Source organism: Pseudochaenichthys georgianus, chromosome 17 (genome assembly GCF_902827115.2).
Source record: "Pseudochaenichthys georgianus chromosome 17, fPseGeo1.2, whole genome shotgun sequence".
In the NCBI taxonomy this organism is placed as follows: Eukaryota; Metazoa; Chordata; class Actinopteri; order Perciformes; family Channichthyidae; genus Pseudochaenichthys; species Pseudochaenichthys georgianus.
In genome coordinates this window covers 5,262,867-5,279,111 of record NC_047519.1, presented here as the reverse complement: position 1 = coordinate 5,279,111, position 16,245 = coordinate 5,262,867, and the positions used below count along the sequence as shown (strand labels likewise).

The window sequence follows — 16,245 nt, the reverse complement described above, 5'->3', positions numbered from 1 at the left end:
TACCACGGCACAAGGCTGGATCGCCACTTGGCCAGAGACCATGTTGAGCTGGCCCGGGAGGAACTACATGTGGTTCAAAATCAAATGAAAATGACAGTGGCCAAGAAGGAGCTTTATGAACTCCGAATGACAAACCCCACCATAGAAATGATTACCGCTTGGGCTGTTGACACGGTGGCAGACGACGATATACTGTCACAACCTCCACCCTTGTCCCCGGTGAATGAATGTGACAACCCGGACTGCAAAGAATGGAGGCTGGAGGCTAACGCAGTGAGGCCTCAGCGGGACATATATGCTGCTGAGGTGAAATCCCTGCGCTGCAAGTTGCAGCAGAGGATAAAGGACAAGCGACAGAGGATGGATCAGCGGGCCGGGGACATGCCCGCGTTCGATGGGGAGGAACGAGAGCGGGTCATTCTGAAGAAACGACCCCGACCAGAGTCGACACCAACGAGGCTGTCCAAGTCGAAAGGTCCCTCCTGCAGCAAGTCTCCCATTCCCGCCTGCAGCACGTCTCCCATTCCCGCCTGCAGCAAGTCCCCCACTGGCTCTCACACCCATTCATCCAGCTCCTCAGAGCCTGCATCCATCCATACCGAGGCCTCGTCAACCTCCCCTCCCATAAATTCCCCCTGGTTCCGGGGCAGGGGCCGGGGAAATATAATGCGGGACATAACATTCCCACGGATCATGGGTAACTGTTTTGGCTATGTGACACATGCAGTTTCTGTAACACATCATGTGTTGTCATTAAAGTACTGTTTATATTTCACAGAGGGGTATCTGCAAGGATACCGGGAGCATTATGCAGGTATCGACCCACCAGTGAGGCTCCAGGAAAACACAGTCTCCAAACTAAGCAGAGTGAAGTCGTTCCTCAGTTTCATGGCACACGGTTTCAATCGCCTGTCTGACTGGCTCTTTTTGAGGGATCTCAAGAGGATACGCGGGTGGTCCCGGAGCCTGATGAAGTCAAGCCTTCAGGTCACGACCTCCGACTTCTACATCAAGAATATATCACACTTTCTCAAGTACATGGCCGACACACCGTGCAAGGGGAGCAGGCTCAGCCAAACCGACATGATTTTAATCAAACGGGAAGTAGTTGCCATCCTTTAGTCCCTGAAGAGAAAAGTACTTATCCACCAGATGCAAGTGAAGCGTGACAAGATGGAAGGTCTGCCGAGCCACAACGACCTAATGACATGCTTGACTTCGACCACCACTCACATCCCTCAGCTCCTGGATGTGATGGCCAGCAATCCGACTACCGCGACCCGGACACTGCTCTATGGGTATATGACTCTTCATTGGAGCTGCATTTATGGCCACCGTCCGGGGGTCTACTCCAACATGACCAACGCCGAGGTCCGAAAGGCGGATACAACTGGCACTGCCTTCGGCTACCTGGTTCATGTGAGTGCTATTAATCAATGTATTTATTCTGGCAGTTATATGCATGATTGACATTGTATTGACACTCTCTATCTCTGTCATAACAGGTAAGTAACCACAAGACGGCCAACGCGTTCGGGGAGGCGCAGCTGTACCTCACCGTAGAAGAATTTGGATGGATGAAGAGGTGGCTGGAAATTAAGGGTACGCTGACCTGCACCCAGAGCCGTTACTTTCTGTACACAGAGGGAAAGAACCCGTTCAGGAAGCTTGCCTACTCCCTGAGGTTGGCATGGGCTGATGTGGGGCTCCGCAGTCCCATTAACTTCACCGACCTCCGCACAGTCCACGCCGATAATGCGAAGAGGTTTCAAGACAAAGGCAACCGCCAAAGAGTGAGTGATTTCATGTGTCACAACACTGCAACTGCGGACACATTTTACGCGAATAATCCTTCTTTGAAGGAGGCTGCGGACATTCGGTTGCTCTTCACAGAGTCACTGCAAGCAGCGGCGGCGGCATCGACAGCAGCAGCAGCGGGAAATGAAGACACTTTTGCGGGTATTGACATCGACAGTGACAACTCTGGAGAGGAGCACAGCCCGGCTCCCTACCAAGACTCCCTACCAAGACATGTCCCGAAGAGGGACCAGTCACTGGCCGAACACAACCCCTCAGACATGGGTGAAGAGAGGGTGCCATACTCTGCCCCAACTTCACCCACTGTTGCCAGTGATCAACTTGTAAATATGCAGTGTGTTGTTGTAATCAGTCCCCTTGTAAATACGTTATATCCTGTTTGAATGTATTTATTACTGTCAATATTACTGTAAATAAAGTTTGTTAAAATTACTAAGTCTTCTGTTTTTAAATCCCACTATGGGTTTTCTTCCTTTAAGATCCCCAGGGGCACGATATTCTGGTTCTGGTGGTAGCATGTAGGTGTTTAGTCCGAGTGAGGAGTGCTCAAGTGTGGGATGATTTGTAAGGTAGAAGAGGGTAAAAAAAGTTAAAGTGTGAACCTCCAGCAGGGCAGGTGGTGCTGTGAAGAGGGCCGACTATGGGTGCCGATGGGCGGACGGCAAAGCACCGCAAAGTAGACCCCCTTTAAGTGTAGCCAGGGGCACGAGCAAAATCCTCCATGGAGGTTGGGTGCTGCTGCTGTGAAGAAGGCCGACTATGGGTGCCGATGGGCCGACGGCAAAGCACCGCAAAGTAGACCCCCTTTAAGTGTAGCCAGGGGCACGAGATTCTTGAGGGTGTGATCATCTTGGTTTAGTCCGTGGGGGAGTGCTTAAGTTCGGGGGTCCGGGGACCCAAGGTGCTCGAGGTTCTGGAGGTACATGGGAGGGATCCTGGAGCTCCTCAGTCCGTGTTTTGGGGGTCTTGGAGCGGCCCCGAAGAGGTGCCTTTGTCGGTGTACCTAATGGGTAAGAAAGCCAGTCTACACAGGTCGTGAAATGTGATTGAAATGTACAGAGTGCTGTACATTTCAATCACTTTGAATGGGAGTCATGAGGTGTGGATGAAATGGCCATATCTCCCTTAAATTCACAGCAAAGTTACCCATCTTTCACACACTAATTCATGGGCAACAGAGCCATGTGCACCATGCATTTAAAGTAATGTTAGCCAGCTTTCAGACACTAATTCGTGGGTAATAAAGGCCTGTACATCTCCCTGTTTGAAAGGGCCATATCTCCCTTAAATTCACATCAAACTCACCCATCTTTCACACACTAATTCATGGGTAACAGAGCCATGTGCACCATGCATTTAAAGTAATGTTAGCCAGCTTTCAGACACTAATTCGTGGGGAAGAAAGTCACCCTGGTCGGGTCGGGAAATGTGATTGAAATGTACAGAGTGCTGTACATTTCAATCACTTTGAATGGGAGTCGTGAGGTGTGGATGAAATGGCCATATCTCCCTTAAATTCACATCAAACTCACCCATCTTTCACACACTAATTCATGGGTAACAGAGCCATGTGCACCATGCATTTAAAGTAATGTTAGCCAGCTTTCAGACACTAATTCGTGGGGAAGAAAGTCACCCTGGTCGGGTCGGGAAATGTGATTGAAATGTACAGAGTGCTGTACATTTCAATCACTTTGAATGGGAGTCGTGAGGTGTGGATGAAATGGCCATATCTCCCTTAAATTCACATCAAACTCACCCATCTTTCACACACTAATTCATGGGTAACAGAGCCATGTGCACCATGCATTTAAAGTAATGTTAGCCAGCTTTCAGACACTAATTCGTGGGGAAGAAAGTCACCCTGGTCGGGTCGGGAAATGTGATTGAAATGTACAGAGTGCTGTACATTTCAATCACTTTGAATGGGAGTCGTGAGGTGTGGATGAAATGGCCATATCTCCCTTAAATTAACATCAAACTCACCCATCTTTCACACACTAATTCATGGGTAACAGAGCCATGTGCACCATGCATTTAAAGTAATGTTAGCCAGCTTTCAGACACTAATTCGTGGGGAAGAAAGTCACCCTGGTCGGGTCGGGAAATGTGATTGAAATGTACAGAGTGCTGTACATTTCAATCACTTTGAATGGGAGTCGTGAGGTGTGGATGAAATGGCCATATCTCCCTTAAATTCACATCAAACTCACCCATCTTTCACACACTAATTCATGGGTAACAGAGCCATGTGCACCATGCATTTAAAGTAATGTTAGCCAGCTTTCAGACACTAATTCGTGGGTAATAAAGGCCTGTACATCTCCCTGTTTGAAAGGGCCATATCTCCCTTAAATTCACAGCAAAGTTACCCATCTTTCACACACTATTTCATGGGTAATAAAGCCATGTGCACACTGTATTTAAAGGGCTGCAGGAACACTTTACCCGCCTTGTAAACACCTTCTCCTGGGTAAAACAATCCATGTATTTCCGCCTGCTTTCCATCAGCACCCGCCAGTCATTTCAAACGGTTTCAAATCGTTTTTTCACTTTTAAAAAACAGCTTTCTGCCCTGTAAATGATTTCTAATCATTATTACCGTCATGGAGGAGCTGCAGGGACACTTTACCCGCCTTTTAAACACCTTTTCCTGGGTAAACAATCAATTTATTTCCGCCTGCTTTCCATCAGCACCCGCCAGTCATTTCAAACGGTTTCAAATCGTTTTTTCACTTTTAAAAAGAGCTTTCTGCCCTGGCAATTATATCTAATCATTATTACCGTCATGGAGGAGCTGCAGGAACACTTTACCCGCCTTCTAAACACTTATTCCTGGCTAAAACAATCAATGTATTTCCGCCAGGGTCACAGCCTGCTGCTGCGGCTGCTGCTGCTGCTGCTGCTGCTGCTGCTCTCCCTCCCTAAATTCACATCAAACTCACCCAGCTTTCACACACTATTTCATGGGTAATAAAGCCATGTGCACACTGTATTTAAAGTAATGTTAGCCAGCTTTCAGACACTAATTCCTGGGGAAGAAAGTCACCCTGGACGGGTCATCAAATGTGATTGAAATGGACAGATTCCTGTACATTTCAATCACTTTTAATGGGAGTCGTGAGGTGTGGATGAAATGGCCATATCTTCCTTAAATTCACATCAAACTCACCCAGCTTTCACACACTATTTCATGGGTAATAAAGCCATGTGCACACTGTATTTAAAGTAATGTTAGCCAGCTTTCAGACACTAATTCCTGGGGAAGAAAGTCACCCTGGACGGGTCATCAAATGTGATTGAAATGGACAGATTCCTGTACATTTCAATCACTTTTAATGGGAGTCGTGAGGTGTGGATGAAATGGCCATATCTTCCTTAAATTCACATCAAACTCACCCAGCTTTCACACACTATTTCATGGGTAATAAAGCCATGTGCACACTGTATTTAAAGTAATGTTAGCCAGCTTTCAGACACTAATTCCTGGGGAAGAAAGTCACCCTGGACGGGTCATCAAATGTGATTGAAATGGACAGATTCCTGTACATTTCAATCACTTTTAATGGGAGTCGTGAGGTGTGGATGAAATGGCCATATCTTCCTTAAATTCACATCAAACTCACCCAGCTTTCACACACTATTTCATGGGTAATAAAGCCATGTGCACACTGTATTTAAAGTAATGTTAGCCAGCTTTCAGACACTAATTCCTGGGGAAGAAAGTCACCCTGGACGGGTCATCAAATGTGATTGAAATGGACAGATTCCTGTACATTTCAATCACTTTTAATGGGAGTCGGTGTGGATGGCCTGTTGAATCCGATTTTGAGCACTCTTTTCCCCGCATAAACTAGTTTAAATCACCGTTAAACACTTATTCTGTTGATGTCTATATAACCGACTTCCCGCTATGCATTAAGTCGGTTATATGGACCCTGTACACTAGGCATACCGCGGCCGGTAGTAAATGTCCAACCATTGTACCCTCTGGTCCCTAGGGTATGGTAGGGAGGGATCCTGGAGCTCCTTAGTCCGTGTTTTGGGGGTCTTGGTTTCCGCCGTCTACACACAACCAAAACTACATTTCCCCATGAGCGCATTGCTCTGAAATAGTTGCTGTGGCACTGACACCAACCAAACAACAGTCGTGCGTAGACTCGGCAGGGATCAAGGCACGTGAATGCCTCTCCCCGCTTCCGCCGTCTACACACAACCAAAACTACCGCTCGTGTCCTTTGTCAGTTACACAATGAAACAGTTGAAGCTCAGGTGTTCTTTGTTAATAAACATTGAACTGCCTCATGAGTACTGAAATACATCGGGATAACCTTTGTTTCTGTGAGATAATTGCTTGTGTGTTTCCCATATACATGATCGATCAATGTTCCCTTTTCTGTTGTGGGTTCGGATACCAACTGCAAGTAACCTAGTTGTTCCATGAAGGATGACATGGACAATGACTTGAGCTGATCATGGTTGAAGTCTCCCAAAATGACTACATTGTCTGACCTAGTATTTAAGAAACTGGTCAACAGCTTCATGTTTAGTTTGAACAGAGGCAATGGATATGTTTGTGGGCGGTAAAGAACCACAACAATCACATTCTCCCTGGTGAAATGCGAGGCAATACATTCTAAATTCACATTTGGAATATCCAAAATGGTGTACTCTAACTGGTCTTGACAATATATGCAAACTCCGACTTGTTGTTGGTCTTTAATTGTTTTCAAAACAGCGTCAGTTGAGTTGTATGCCTTGCAACGTGGCACACTGTGAAACGTATATTTCTCAATCCGTGCAGTGTGATTTGCAACAGTTTCAGTTAACCATGTGTCCGTTACAGCCACACAACTGTAATCAAATGGCTGAATTGCCACCGTTAGATCAGGTAAATGTCTGTCTAAACTTTGTACATTCATTGAGAATATGGAGAATGAGTGTGTTCCCTGTGAGGGTGTAGTAGCACAGGATACAAATGGCGGCATGCCATCAAGGGAATCCTGAATATTCTCTTTGCAATATATGGCGCTGTCTTTAAAGTCCTGAATTGTCAACCCATTTAAGCTTTTGACGCGGCTTAAAGCAACATATGCCTGGCCTGACTCAAAGATTATTTTAAGCGAAACGACTGCTTTGTCAACAGTTAACCCTTGCACCTTGTGGATTGTGCAAGCCCATGCTAGTTTCAAAGGAAACTGTTTACGCAATTTTCCCTTGCGTATCCTTTCGTCATCTCTGTCTGAGTAGCCACTAGTTGAAGGGAAACGCTTCCTTCTGTTAGTACCCACTTTTTCGTCATCGAATTTCACAAACACAGTGCTCACAAATTACATTACATTACATGTCACTTGTTAGATGCTTTTATCCAAAGCGACTTACATACTCAATACTGTGGACAATCCCCACAGGAGCAATTTGGGGTGAAGTGTCTTGCCCAGGGACACAACGACATGCTGATTGCAGCGGGGTTTGAACCTGTGACCCCCTGATCCGAACGCCTAGGGACAACCCACTACGCCACACGCCCCCAAAAAATGTGTTGTGGATATTGTTGACAATGTCTACGACATTCCCACAGACTCCGTTTACCAAGCCGTCAGACACATCAATATTTTTTATCAACATCACTCGTGCACCCTTTCCCAACGGTAACCTTTCAGGTAAATAGGATGTGTACACATTTCTGAAGTACCCTCTTTTCAATTCCATGCGGCCGGATTGTTGATTCTTCTCATAATCCAGTGCCTCCACGCAAAGGTTCTCTGGACATGATGCTGACAACTGTCTGATATTGTGGTCATTAACTTGTGCATTTGTTGCGAAAATATGCAACGCTGAAATGCTTTCCCCGGTTTCACACTTTTTCAAGATAGCTATGTCACTGGCAACGAGCGCCGTGGTCTTAGCTCGTGTACGCAACCTGTTCAACAGTTCTGCAAAGACAGTGTCCTGTTGACGTACAATGGTGTTTAAATGAGCAATGGAGAATTTTTCAGTCCAGAAATCACATGGCATGTTCTCCAAATACAAGGATTTGCCTTGAACTGGCTTGAGTTGGAAAAAGTCGCCGACAGCTATGACGCTGACTTTTCCAAATGGTGAGTGATCACTAATTTGCTTAATCTGCCTAAGTCTACCGTGAACATAGGCTAGCAAGTTATGATTCACCATTGAAATGTCATCAATCACCAGGATCTGCAGATCGCTCAATTCAGCACGTAAGGTACTGACCCTTTCCTCTCCTAACGTCGTGTAGGGAGGTTTGACATCCAACCCTATAGAAAATGTGCTATGTATTGTGCTGGCTCCTAAACTATAAGCAGCAATGCCAGTAGGGGCAGTTAACAACACAGACACTTTATCAGGCGAACTTGCAACTTGTGACAGCAACTTAGATGCTTCATAGTGGATTGCTTTAATGAGGTGCGATTTCCCAGTCCCAGCACCACCTGTAACAAACACATTGAAGGGTTTTACCTTTTCAATGCACCATTGTCTAACTTGATAAAAGATCTCTCTCTGTTTGACATTCAGAGATCTGAGAAGATTAAGTGCATCCGATCTACACATAATGTTTCCATGTGCATAAAAACGATTTCCCCCTGCACCAGCGTCGGCCAAGTCTGGAATGGTATCTGTGTGTTCGTCGGGAACTGGCACTCGTTCCCTCACTTCCTGTTCACATTCCAAGCGTTCCAACTGTTGCCCTGGACACATTTCACACCAGGCATCTTCAAGAGCACCTGTGTGTCCTGAAACATTGTCAGAATGTTCCATCACTTCAGATTCTGTCTCAAATGTTCGCCTGTTTACATCAACAGTAGTTTTAACACTGTGAACCACAGTGTCTAGCAACCATTGACCGTTATGGTAGAACTGTTCGAAAGTCTGAAACCCTTCAGGTTTTAAGTCTTCAGTCACACGGTAAGGCAGGAAAAGCTGCAAGATGTTCCTGAAGTACTTCTCGGGATCCGTGTCATGTGAAAACTGCACATAGCGCACCACTGCAGGTTTTCCCTTAGTCCTTTTCAGGACGAATCCTAGGTCCTTGCCTAGTTTCACTCTATTAACAGAAGTCTGGTTTTTCGACAGAACTCTGTATTCCGACACAAATGTAGCTAAACACATCCGATGAAATATGTCTTCATTTGGTCTAGCCAAATACCTATCCACAGAACCACATGTTGTTGTCTGTGAGAGTGTTTGTATCTGTAAACGGCCTCCTGTGCGGAAACATCACGATTATGCAGATAAATGCTGCCTAACTTTCGCAAGGACTTTTTGGCATCCGTGTTTCCCTCCTTTGTCGCTTCTCGTTGAGCGTTGCTGAGCAGTAATCCCATTTCACGTTCAGCTTTTGCGATGTATGCAATAATGTACACAATGCAGGCATATGCATTTGCTACAAACTGAATGTCCATGTTAGCATTCCAAGCGCTAAGTAAACGTTTATTGTATGGATTCACCCATACGTCTGTAGGTTTGCGCTTCAGTACAACCTGGGTTTTCTTACCAATGCATTCAAATGCAGATTCAAACTGCTCCTGGTTAATACCCAGACTTCCAAACAGCTCTGAGACTGTTTTGAAAGTAGCCGTCTCATCAGTGACTGCCTCTTTGACCGTGGACATGATCTTACGTGCCTGTTCTTCCGTCATTTGGTTGACGACGCCTTCCTGTTGTGAACACGACTTATCCGTTTTCCCTACTCTGGAAACAAAGGACCGTTCACTCGGTGGTCGTGGGAAGTTGAAACGACACACGGTGTTTTTCTTTCTACACGATTTGCAATGTCTTTTAATATGCGTTTGCACAGTTGACACCATTTCCTCAAGTAGCTCATCATCTTCTGGAAGTTCACAAGAAATGTACTTGTCTACAAACTGCACCACCTCCTCATCAGTGTCTCGATCAATTTGTGGGCTGTCTTCAATCCAGAAAATGGCATGTATATGAGGACTCCCTCTCTGTTGAAACTCAACACGATAGAATTGGCTAACTTGGTGATCGTATGACATCTTTCAAAAAGGTTTCCCATCTGTGTTGAAACATGCGTGCAGCCGTTACAGGATTGCAACGCAAAAGACCACATTTGTCATTCCAGTCCAAATCGTCAACATTGTCACACCTACCCCCTTCAAGCATCATGCTGGTCAATACATTCTTCCACCTCATGTCAGCAGCTGAAAAGGAACAGAAGAAAGTGGGCAACCCAATCTGCCTGACCATTGCAAACAAATCCTTTTGGGCACCAGCCCAAAAAGCTGGTGTGCCACGAATTGGCTTCAGAAATTAACACATTTGTTGCAATAATTTATGCACTAACTACATTACTACTTGTACTACAACATTTTAATCATCAGTTCTTCCTCATTTCCCTCAATTGTTCATATTTGGTTTATTAAAATAATGATATTGTGGTCATTGTTAAAAAATGTCTGCTATTATGAGTATTATTATTTGTATAATGCACTTTCTGCCTTCCTGTCATCGGGAGTTAGACATGTAATGGCTATATGTAATTGATTTGATTAGAACCTTCATTATCCTAAACTGCTGGGACATTTCGCCAATACCTTTATACCTATATATATTGATGTACAGAGCCGACAGAAGACCTTGTTTATACTGGCATCATATTGAGAGGTGCAGTGACGCGTCCTGAAACAGGAAGTAAGCTGCTGGTTCCCTCCACAAAAAGCAATGGAATTTCTCCACAGAGTTTTGGAAAATAGCTGGAAATAAGGTCTGTGGAAAACAAACCTGTTTGATAAATGCACGTTTTGTTCAGCCGGATAATTTCCACATGTCTACCCTACTTTTATAATGTTCGAATCATAAATCTAATCGATAGATTATAAAAGGGTTTTAGGACGCGGCACTGCAGCCAACTCCCTGTCACTCCTTTAACTCCTCCGGTGACTTTCTTTTATTAGAAGATTGTTTTTTGCCCGGCGCTTGGCCGGTTACCGCTCGTATTAAAAACATTTTGGGGAATGGTTAGATGGCGCGATAGTCTGTAGTGAAGAAGGAGCGCCCTCCCGCTCACGGGAGCCTGCTCGCGATGTGCTCCGCAGCAAACAGCTGTTTGCTTTTCCCCCCAACGACGACAACCGACTCACGAAACGCTATGTTGGAGCGTTGATAAACGAAACAATTTTTCGGCCTGTACAGCTGTATTTCAACCAGTGGTCATCGATGTGTGTGTAGATATCTAATCCAAGAAGGTTTGCAGCACCGTGGATTTCTACCTCTGTTGCCCAGGTGTTTGATTGAGTCATTTTGGATTTATCCAAATAGTCCTTCAAACTATTGGAGTACTCTTCTCTGACCAAACTATTAAAGTTATCCTCGTTGCACATCATGTGTTTAACGATCTTACGCCTGAACATGAGCTGGGAGTTTTGGCTGCCACACACCACTTGTGATAAAGCGCGGAAAAAACAGTTGCCATCACCAACAATTGTGTCAGTTGTGCACGAGACACCGAGGGCACCAATCAATCCACTGAGGACATCTCCATGTTTCCTGTACTCCAACTGTAACCGACGACACAAAGTTTGCGCTGTGTCTTTGGACAACACATTGAACTGATACTCCATTGTTGTTGCTCCAAGAAATCCATCATCCGAGTCGTAAACACAGTTACTGTCACCTACCTCTTGAATAGGATCTTCGGACAGTTGTTCCAGTTTTACTACACAGTCAGCATTGGTAGTCGTGTCTGTACACTGGCTCACTGTGTGTTGCTGTCCACAAAATGCATTTTCAGGTTTTTGTGGGGCAATATGATGGACTTCTGCAGTAGATGAAGCTGCACTCCCATCACAAGAAGCACTGCGGTTATACATATACACTGTGCTGTTCAGAGTAAGTCCTGTAATCTCAAATTGATTCCTGTCTATTTGTTGTGAGTTGCGTCTACCCCAACCACGAATGTGAACACACAAATCTAGAAGTGTCCCATAGTATAAAACTATGCTTTTCCCTGCACCAAATGCCTTGCCATCTGTGTCACGTGAACTGTAATGAAACAGTGATCATATGTTTCAAAGATCTTCATCAGACCATCCTTCAAACTGTATGCTACTCCATTAGTCAGGAGCTCTTCTTCTACATACAGATGTCCAACTACAGGGCTGCTGTATTCCAAGCCACACGGGCGGTTATCTAAAGTGATGATGGTTGGCAATTCCTTTATGAGAAGATATCCAGTCGATTGCTCAGAAATGCAATCAGTTTCAGTCAAAAAAGTGTACAGTTTGTCGCCACTATTGACAACATCATCAAGCTGTTGTGTGTTCCAAGTCATTACACTTTGCCTCTTGTGCCAAACCATAGCTGCCAAGGACATGGCAACCCATTGACTTCCCGCATTTGCACCAAATTTGCTATGGGCTTGATGAAAAGTCCCTTGAACATATATAACATGTTTATGTATTTGCTTAGACACATTGGTAACCAGTACTTCAGGCACTGCGTTACTCTGCATTGACCATTTGACACAATCTGATTCCTGTTTCAATCGTTTAAGGGGGACAGAGCACTTTTTCAACGCAACACCTTCTGGTACAGACAATCTGCGTTTCAAATTGGGAGCTGAACCACTGCTTTTGACTTCAGAAGATGAAGCCTGCTCCCTTTTCTCAGCAATATTACTGTTGTGCAAAACACCTGCCACACAATTTAGCACCTTGTTCACCCTCACAGTCACGACACTGAACTTCTTTGCATTTAAAGCCTGTGACAACGCAGTGATATACAGCATGAGTTCAGGGAAGCTGCTGTGGAAAAGCGCTACCGACCTGCCATAGTCATGGGGCATTCCTGTGGAATTACAAGGATTAAGATGCACAACAGAGAAGTTGTGATTGTGCTGTACAATCGCACAGTAAAATCCATCCATGTCCAGCAAACAAGATGCATCGTCCATCAAGGGTAGCTGCAATGCTTCGTACAGTTGAGCACACACCGTCACTCTTAGTCCCAGAACAAACACCATAACTCTCAGTACCTGTGGACATACTCCAGAGTGAGTCGAACATCTGAAACTGACTGTCAACGCCTTTGCCCAGTTTTTCAATATTCAGCTTCCTTCCTTCCTCCTGAATGGAGTCCAGCACAGAAGCCTTCCATGTGCACACACAGGAAAGCTTGTGCCTTATCAAAGCTGCAACAGTACACAACTTGGCACTCTAATCTCCCTTTCTAGCCAACCTCAAATGCTTGCTACCAACTATCTTTGGCTGGACAGTAGTGGAAGTAGCGGAAGTAGCGCATGTGCATTCAACAGATTCATGCAGCCTACCTTTGGCGTCAGGGAGAACTGCCTTCGGAGGGAACCGCCTCATTTTGGAGCACCTCTTCCGTGGCATCCTAACCTTTATATAAAACCAAAAGAAAAAAGCAGTTAAAAATAATGCACAGTTGTCATAGAAAATATTTATAATCCATTATGATATAAACAATTTAGCTTTACCTTGTATATAAAACACTGGTTATTAACTAATATGGCATTAAATGTGTTTAAAATAATTCAGTAAATGATGAAGGTGACGTCAAATAATACTAAATAGTAATACAAAACAATACTGAAGCTTTACAATATTAAAGAGCAATTTATATTTGACACATACTGTTTAACTTCCCCACGGCCTGCGCCCAGACAGCCCCTGCTCACACGCACATAGCATAGTTAGCATGTATGCACAGAACACACGTGTTGCAATACATTAACGACACTTGAATAAACGTGTGTATATTGTATTTTGAACGGTGCAAACAACCATATTCAACCATATATACCGAATTATGTCGACATTACTTAATGTAACACTGTATAACCTCGTGTTGACGATAGTGTTAACATGCACCGTTAGCATGTTCGGGACTCTGTTAGCAATATTTTTTTTTTTGTAATGAACAATGTAAATATGATATAGTTGGTGTCAGTAAAATGTAGAATCTCAAATACAATGTCGTTTAAAATGGTGTTACGATGTCGAAAGTTATACTGATGTAACATGTGTTGTACAATGTGTGTAGGTGTGTGTAACAAATTAATGTCTAAAAGTCTTCCAAATTGACCCAGTTAATACATTAGAAAGCACAATATGATACTAGTATAGAAACACATTTTTATTAACATTTATAAAATTATGAACAAAACAATTAACAGTAACAGTGTGTCTCTCTCTCTCTCTGTCTGTCTGTCTGTCTGTCTGTCTGTCTGTCTGTCTGTCTGTCTGTCTGTCTGTCTGTCTGTCTGTCTGTCTGTCTGTCTGTCTGTCTGTCCGTCTGTCCGTCCGTCTGTGAGAAAGACATTTCTTTGGCATTTATGTAAACATTCTATGAATGCTTACAGAAATGCCAAAGAAATGTCTTTAAATAATGAAATAAGATTTTTTTTTTCATTTAAGTGGAGGCCATCTTTATGCATGTAATTGATCAGTATTCTTTTTGTTTTTATAAACAGTGTCCCAGTAGGGAGGTAAATGCAGTTGTGTTTTTGTTGACACAACTGCCGGAAGCCGCGGTTGGTCTCTCGCACCGTAGGCCGCGTCCACTCATTGTCCACGGCTCGGGGGACAATGGAGCAGATGGCCACATCAAGAGACGCTGGATCCGGTCTATGAGGGCCTCCATCTGTCCCACGATGGCTGCTGGGGACAGTCCGGAGGCCACATCATTTGTGCCGATGTGCACGACCACCAGAGCCTCTCTCGTCACTCGGTCGAATCTCCCGGTGTGCTGCTCCAGGCTCCGCCGGAGGAAAGTGCCGGGGTGGATGTATGCCGCCGTGAGATTACAGATGTGCTCCTCAACACCCCTGCACATGGAGTCTGATAGCATGTACACTGGGAGCCCTACAAACACAGAACAACAGTTACTAAATAGTGTATACACAAAAGCAGAGATTTGGATAATAAACGCAGCCTGTGTTTTTCTCTCTCCCCCTCTCTCTCTGCTGACAGCCCGTCAATATCTAATGCAGCTAGCATAATCCAGAGTAATGAGTTAGCCCAGTGGTTCTCAAACCCTTTTAAAGTGTTTACTGTCCTATAGGAGGCTACACATTGGAATGATTTCTTACTTTATTTTATTTTTACTAGGCTATATTAAATACATAAAGGTGTGTTTTCTTTCTCTCTCTGTGTCTCGCTCGCTCACAGAGGCTGTGTGCTTCTCCGGCGATGATGGCGTGCGTGAAAAGATAATAATAAACAGGCGTATTTGTCAAATGGGGGGACACAAAGGAGATTTCGAAAAGATTCACGGTTAAACTCATTTTTCCCGTTGCGAGCCAGGTCAATAATAAAAGTAAATAATCTCCCGTTCATCTGTTGCATGTAAATACTTTTTTGAGTAATTACCGGTATAAACTTTGCACGAAACATTAAAAGAAACACTGGAAAAATAATAAGTTTGTAATTCAAATGTTATTGCAAACAATATTGAAGTAGCCTACCTCTTGTCACAGTGAAGGTTAGTCCTGCTGCAGTGTAGCACACAAGTGTTTGATCTAAAAAGATAATTTCAATTAGTTAAATACATGCAATCATATTCTATCAGGCACCCCTAAATAATGAATTAATAACAAATAAACTAACATTAATCTAAATTCGGCCATTTCTCTAACAAATGACATGCAATTTACCATGCCAATCCATCTTGGCTTTGTGGTGTTTTGTTATTGACGAATGATTAAATACTGCATCATTTTGAAATCGAACAGCCAACCAGACAGAAGTATTCAAAAAAACTATTTATTTTTAAACAACCACACACAGCCAATCAAAAACGCTTGTTTTGAAACTCCTGTTGAAATATGCCGTAACAGCCCTGCATAACAAATACATACTAACGTTAATAATTATTATTTTAAAAGCAATTTATGAATGAAAATACAATAGTTCCTTGAGTTTATATGCAGGCAGATTTATTTCAGGAATTATTAGAAGTTTTGTGCGAAAGATTTAATTTCACTGTGTCTGTGCTCGTCGAATTTGTCAATCATTTCTGTCTTGAATATACAAGGGTAAGGTTCTCTTATTCACTTTAGCGTTGCAGCGCTTAGTTATGAATAATTAGTATGAATTACATAATGTGTAGAGTTGATGTAGGCGCTATTGTCATGTTTAAGCTGTTATTAATGTGTCATATCCACTTAACGGGAAGAAATCAATGATGACATGTATAGCCGCATGTCATCATTTCAGCGCTGGTTGTCTTGGTGGTGCCCAGCAAACAATGTGGGCTTCGTAAATAATTGGACAGCCTTCTGGGGAAAACCTGGTCTGATTAAGAGAGACGGCATTCACCCTACTTTGAAAGGTGCAGATCTCATTTCGGCAAACATTTCAGGGCTTTGTGGACGTAATCCATGACAAACTGGAGTTGAGACCAGGAGGCAGAGTCGCAGTC

At 43.9% G+C, this 16,245-nt stretch overlaps 2 protein-coding genes and 1 pseudogene across 2 annotated transcripts; 1 reads left to right on the top strand and 2 right to left on the bottom strand.

Annotated features, from left to right (window-relative positions):
• The first annotated feature begins 307 nt into the window (after positions 1–307).
• Positions 308–2,213, top strand: LOC139435575 (uncharacterized). The gene is made up of 3 exons (XM_071206310.1): positions 308–697; positions 779–1,419; positions 1,506–2,213. The coding sequence occupies exons 2-3, from the start codon at positions 1,153–1,155 to the stop codon at positions 2,199–2,201; spliced, it is 963 nt and encodes a 320-aa protein (XP_071062411.1). The 5' UTR covers positions 308–697; positions 779–1,152; the 3' UTR covers positions 2,202–2,213.
• Positions 2,214–6,086: 3,873 nt separating this feature from the next.
• On the bottom strand, positions 6,087–7,148 carry LOC139435587 (uncharacterized; the record flags this gene model as incomplete). Its single annotated transcript, XM_071206321.1, has 1 exon — positions 6,087–7,148. A coding segment is annotated over one exon (1,062 nt), but the record flags the coding sequence as incomplete, so codon positions are not given.
• Positions 7,149–7,204: 56 nt separating this feature from the next.
• Positions 7,205–15,491, bottom strand: LOC139435586 (uncharacterized; annotated as a pseudogene).
• Positions 15,492–16,245: the final 754 nt, after the last annotated feature.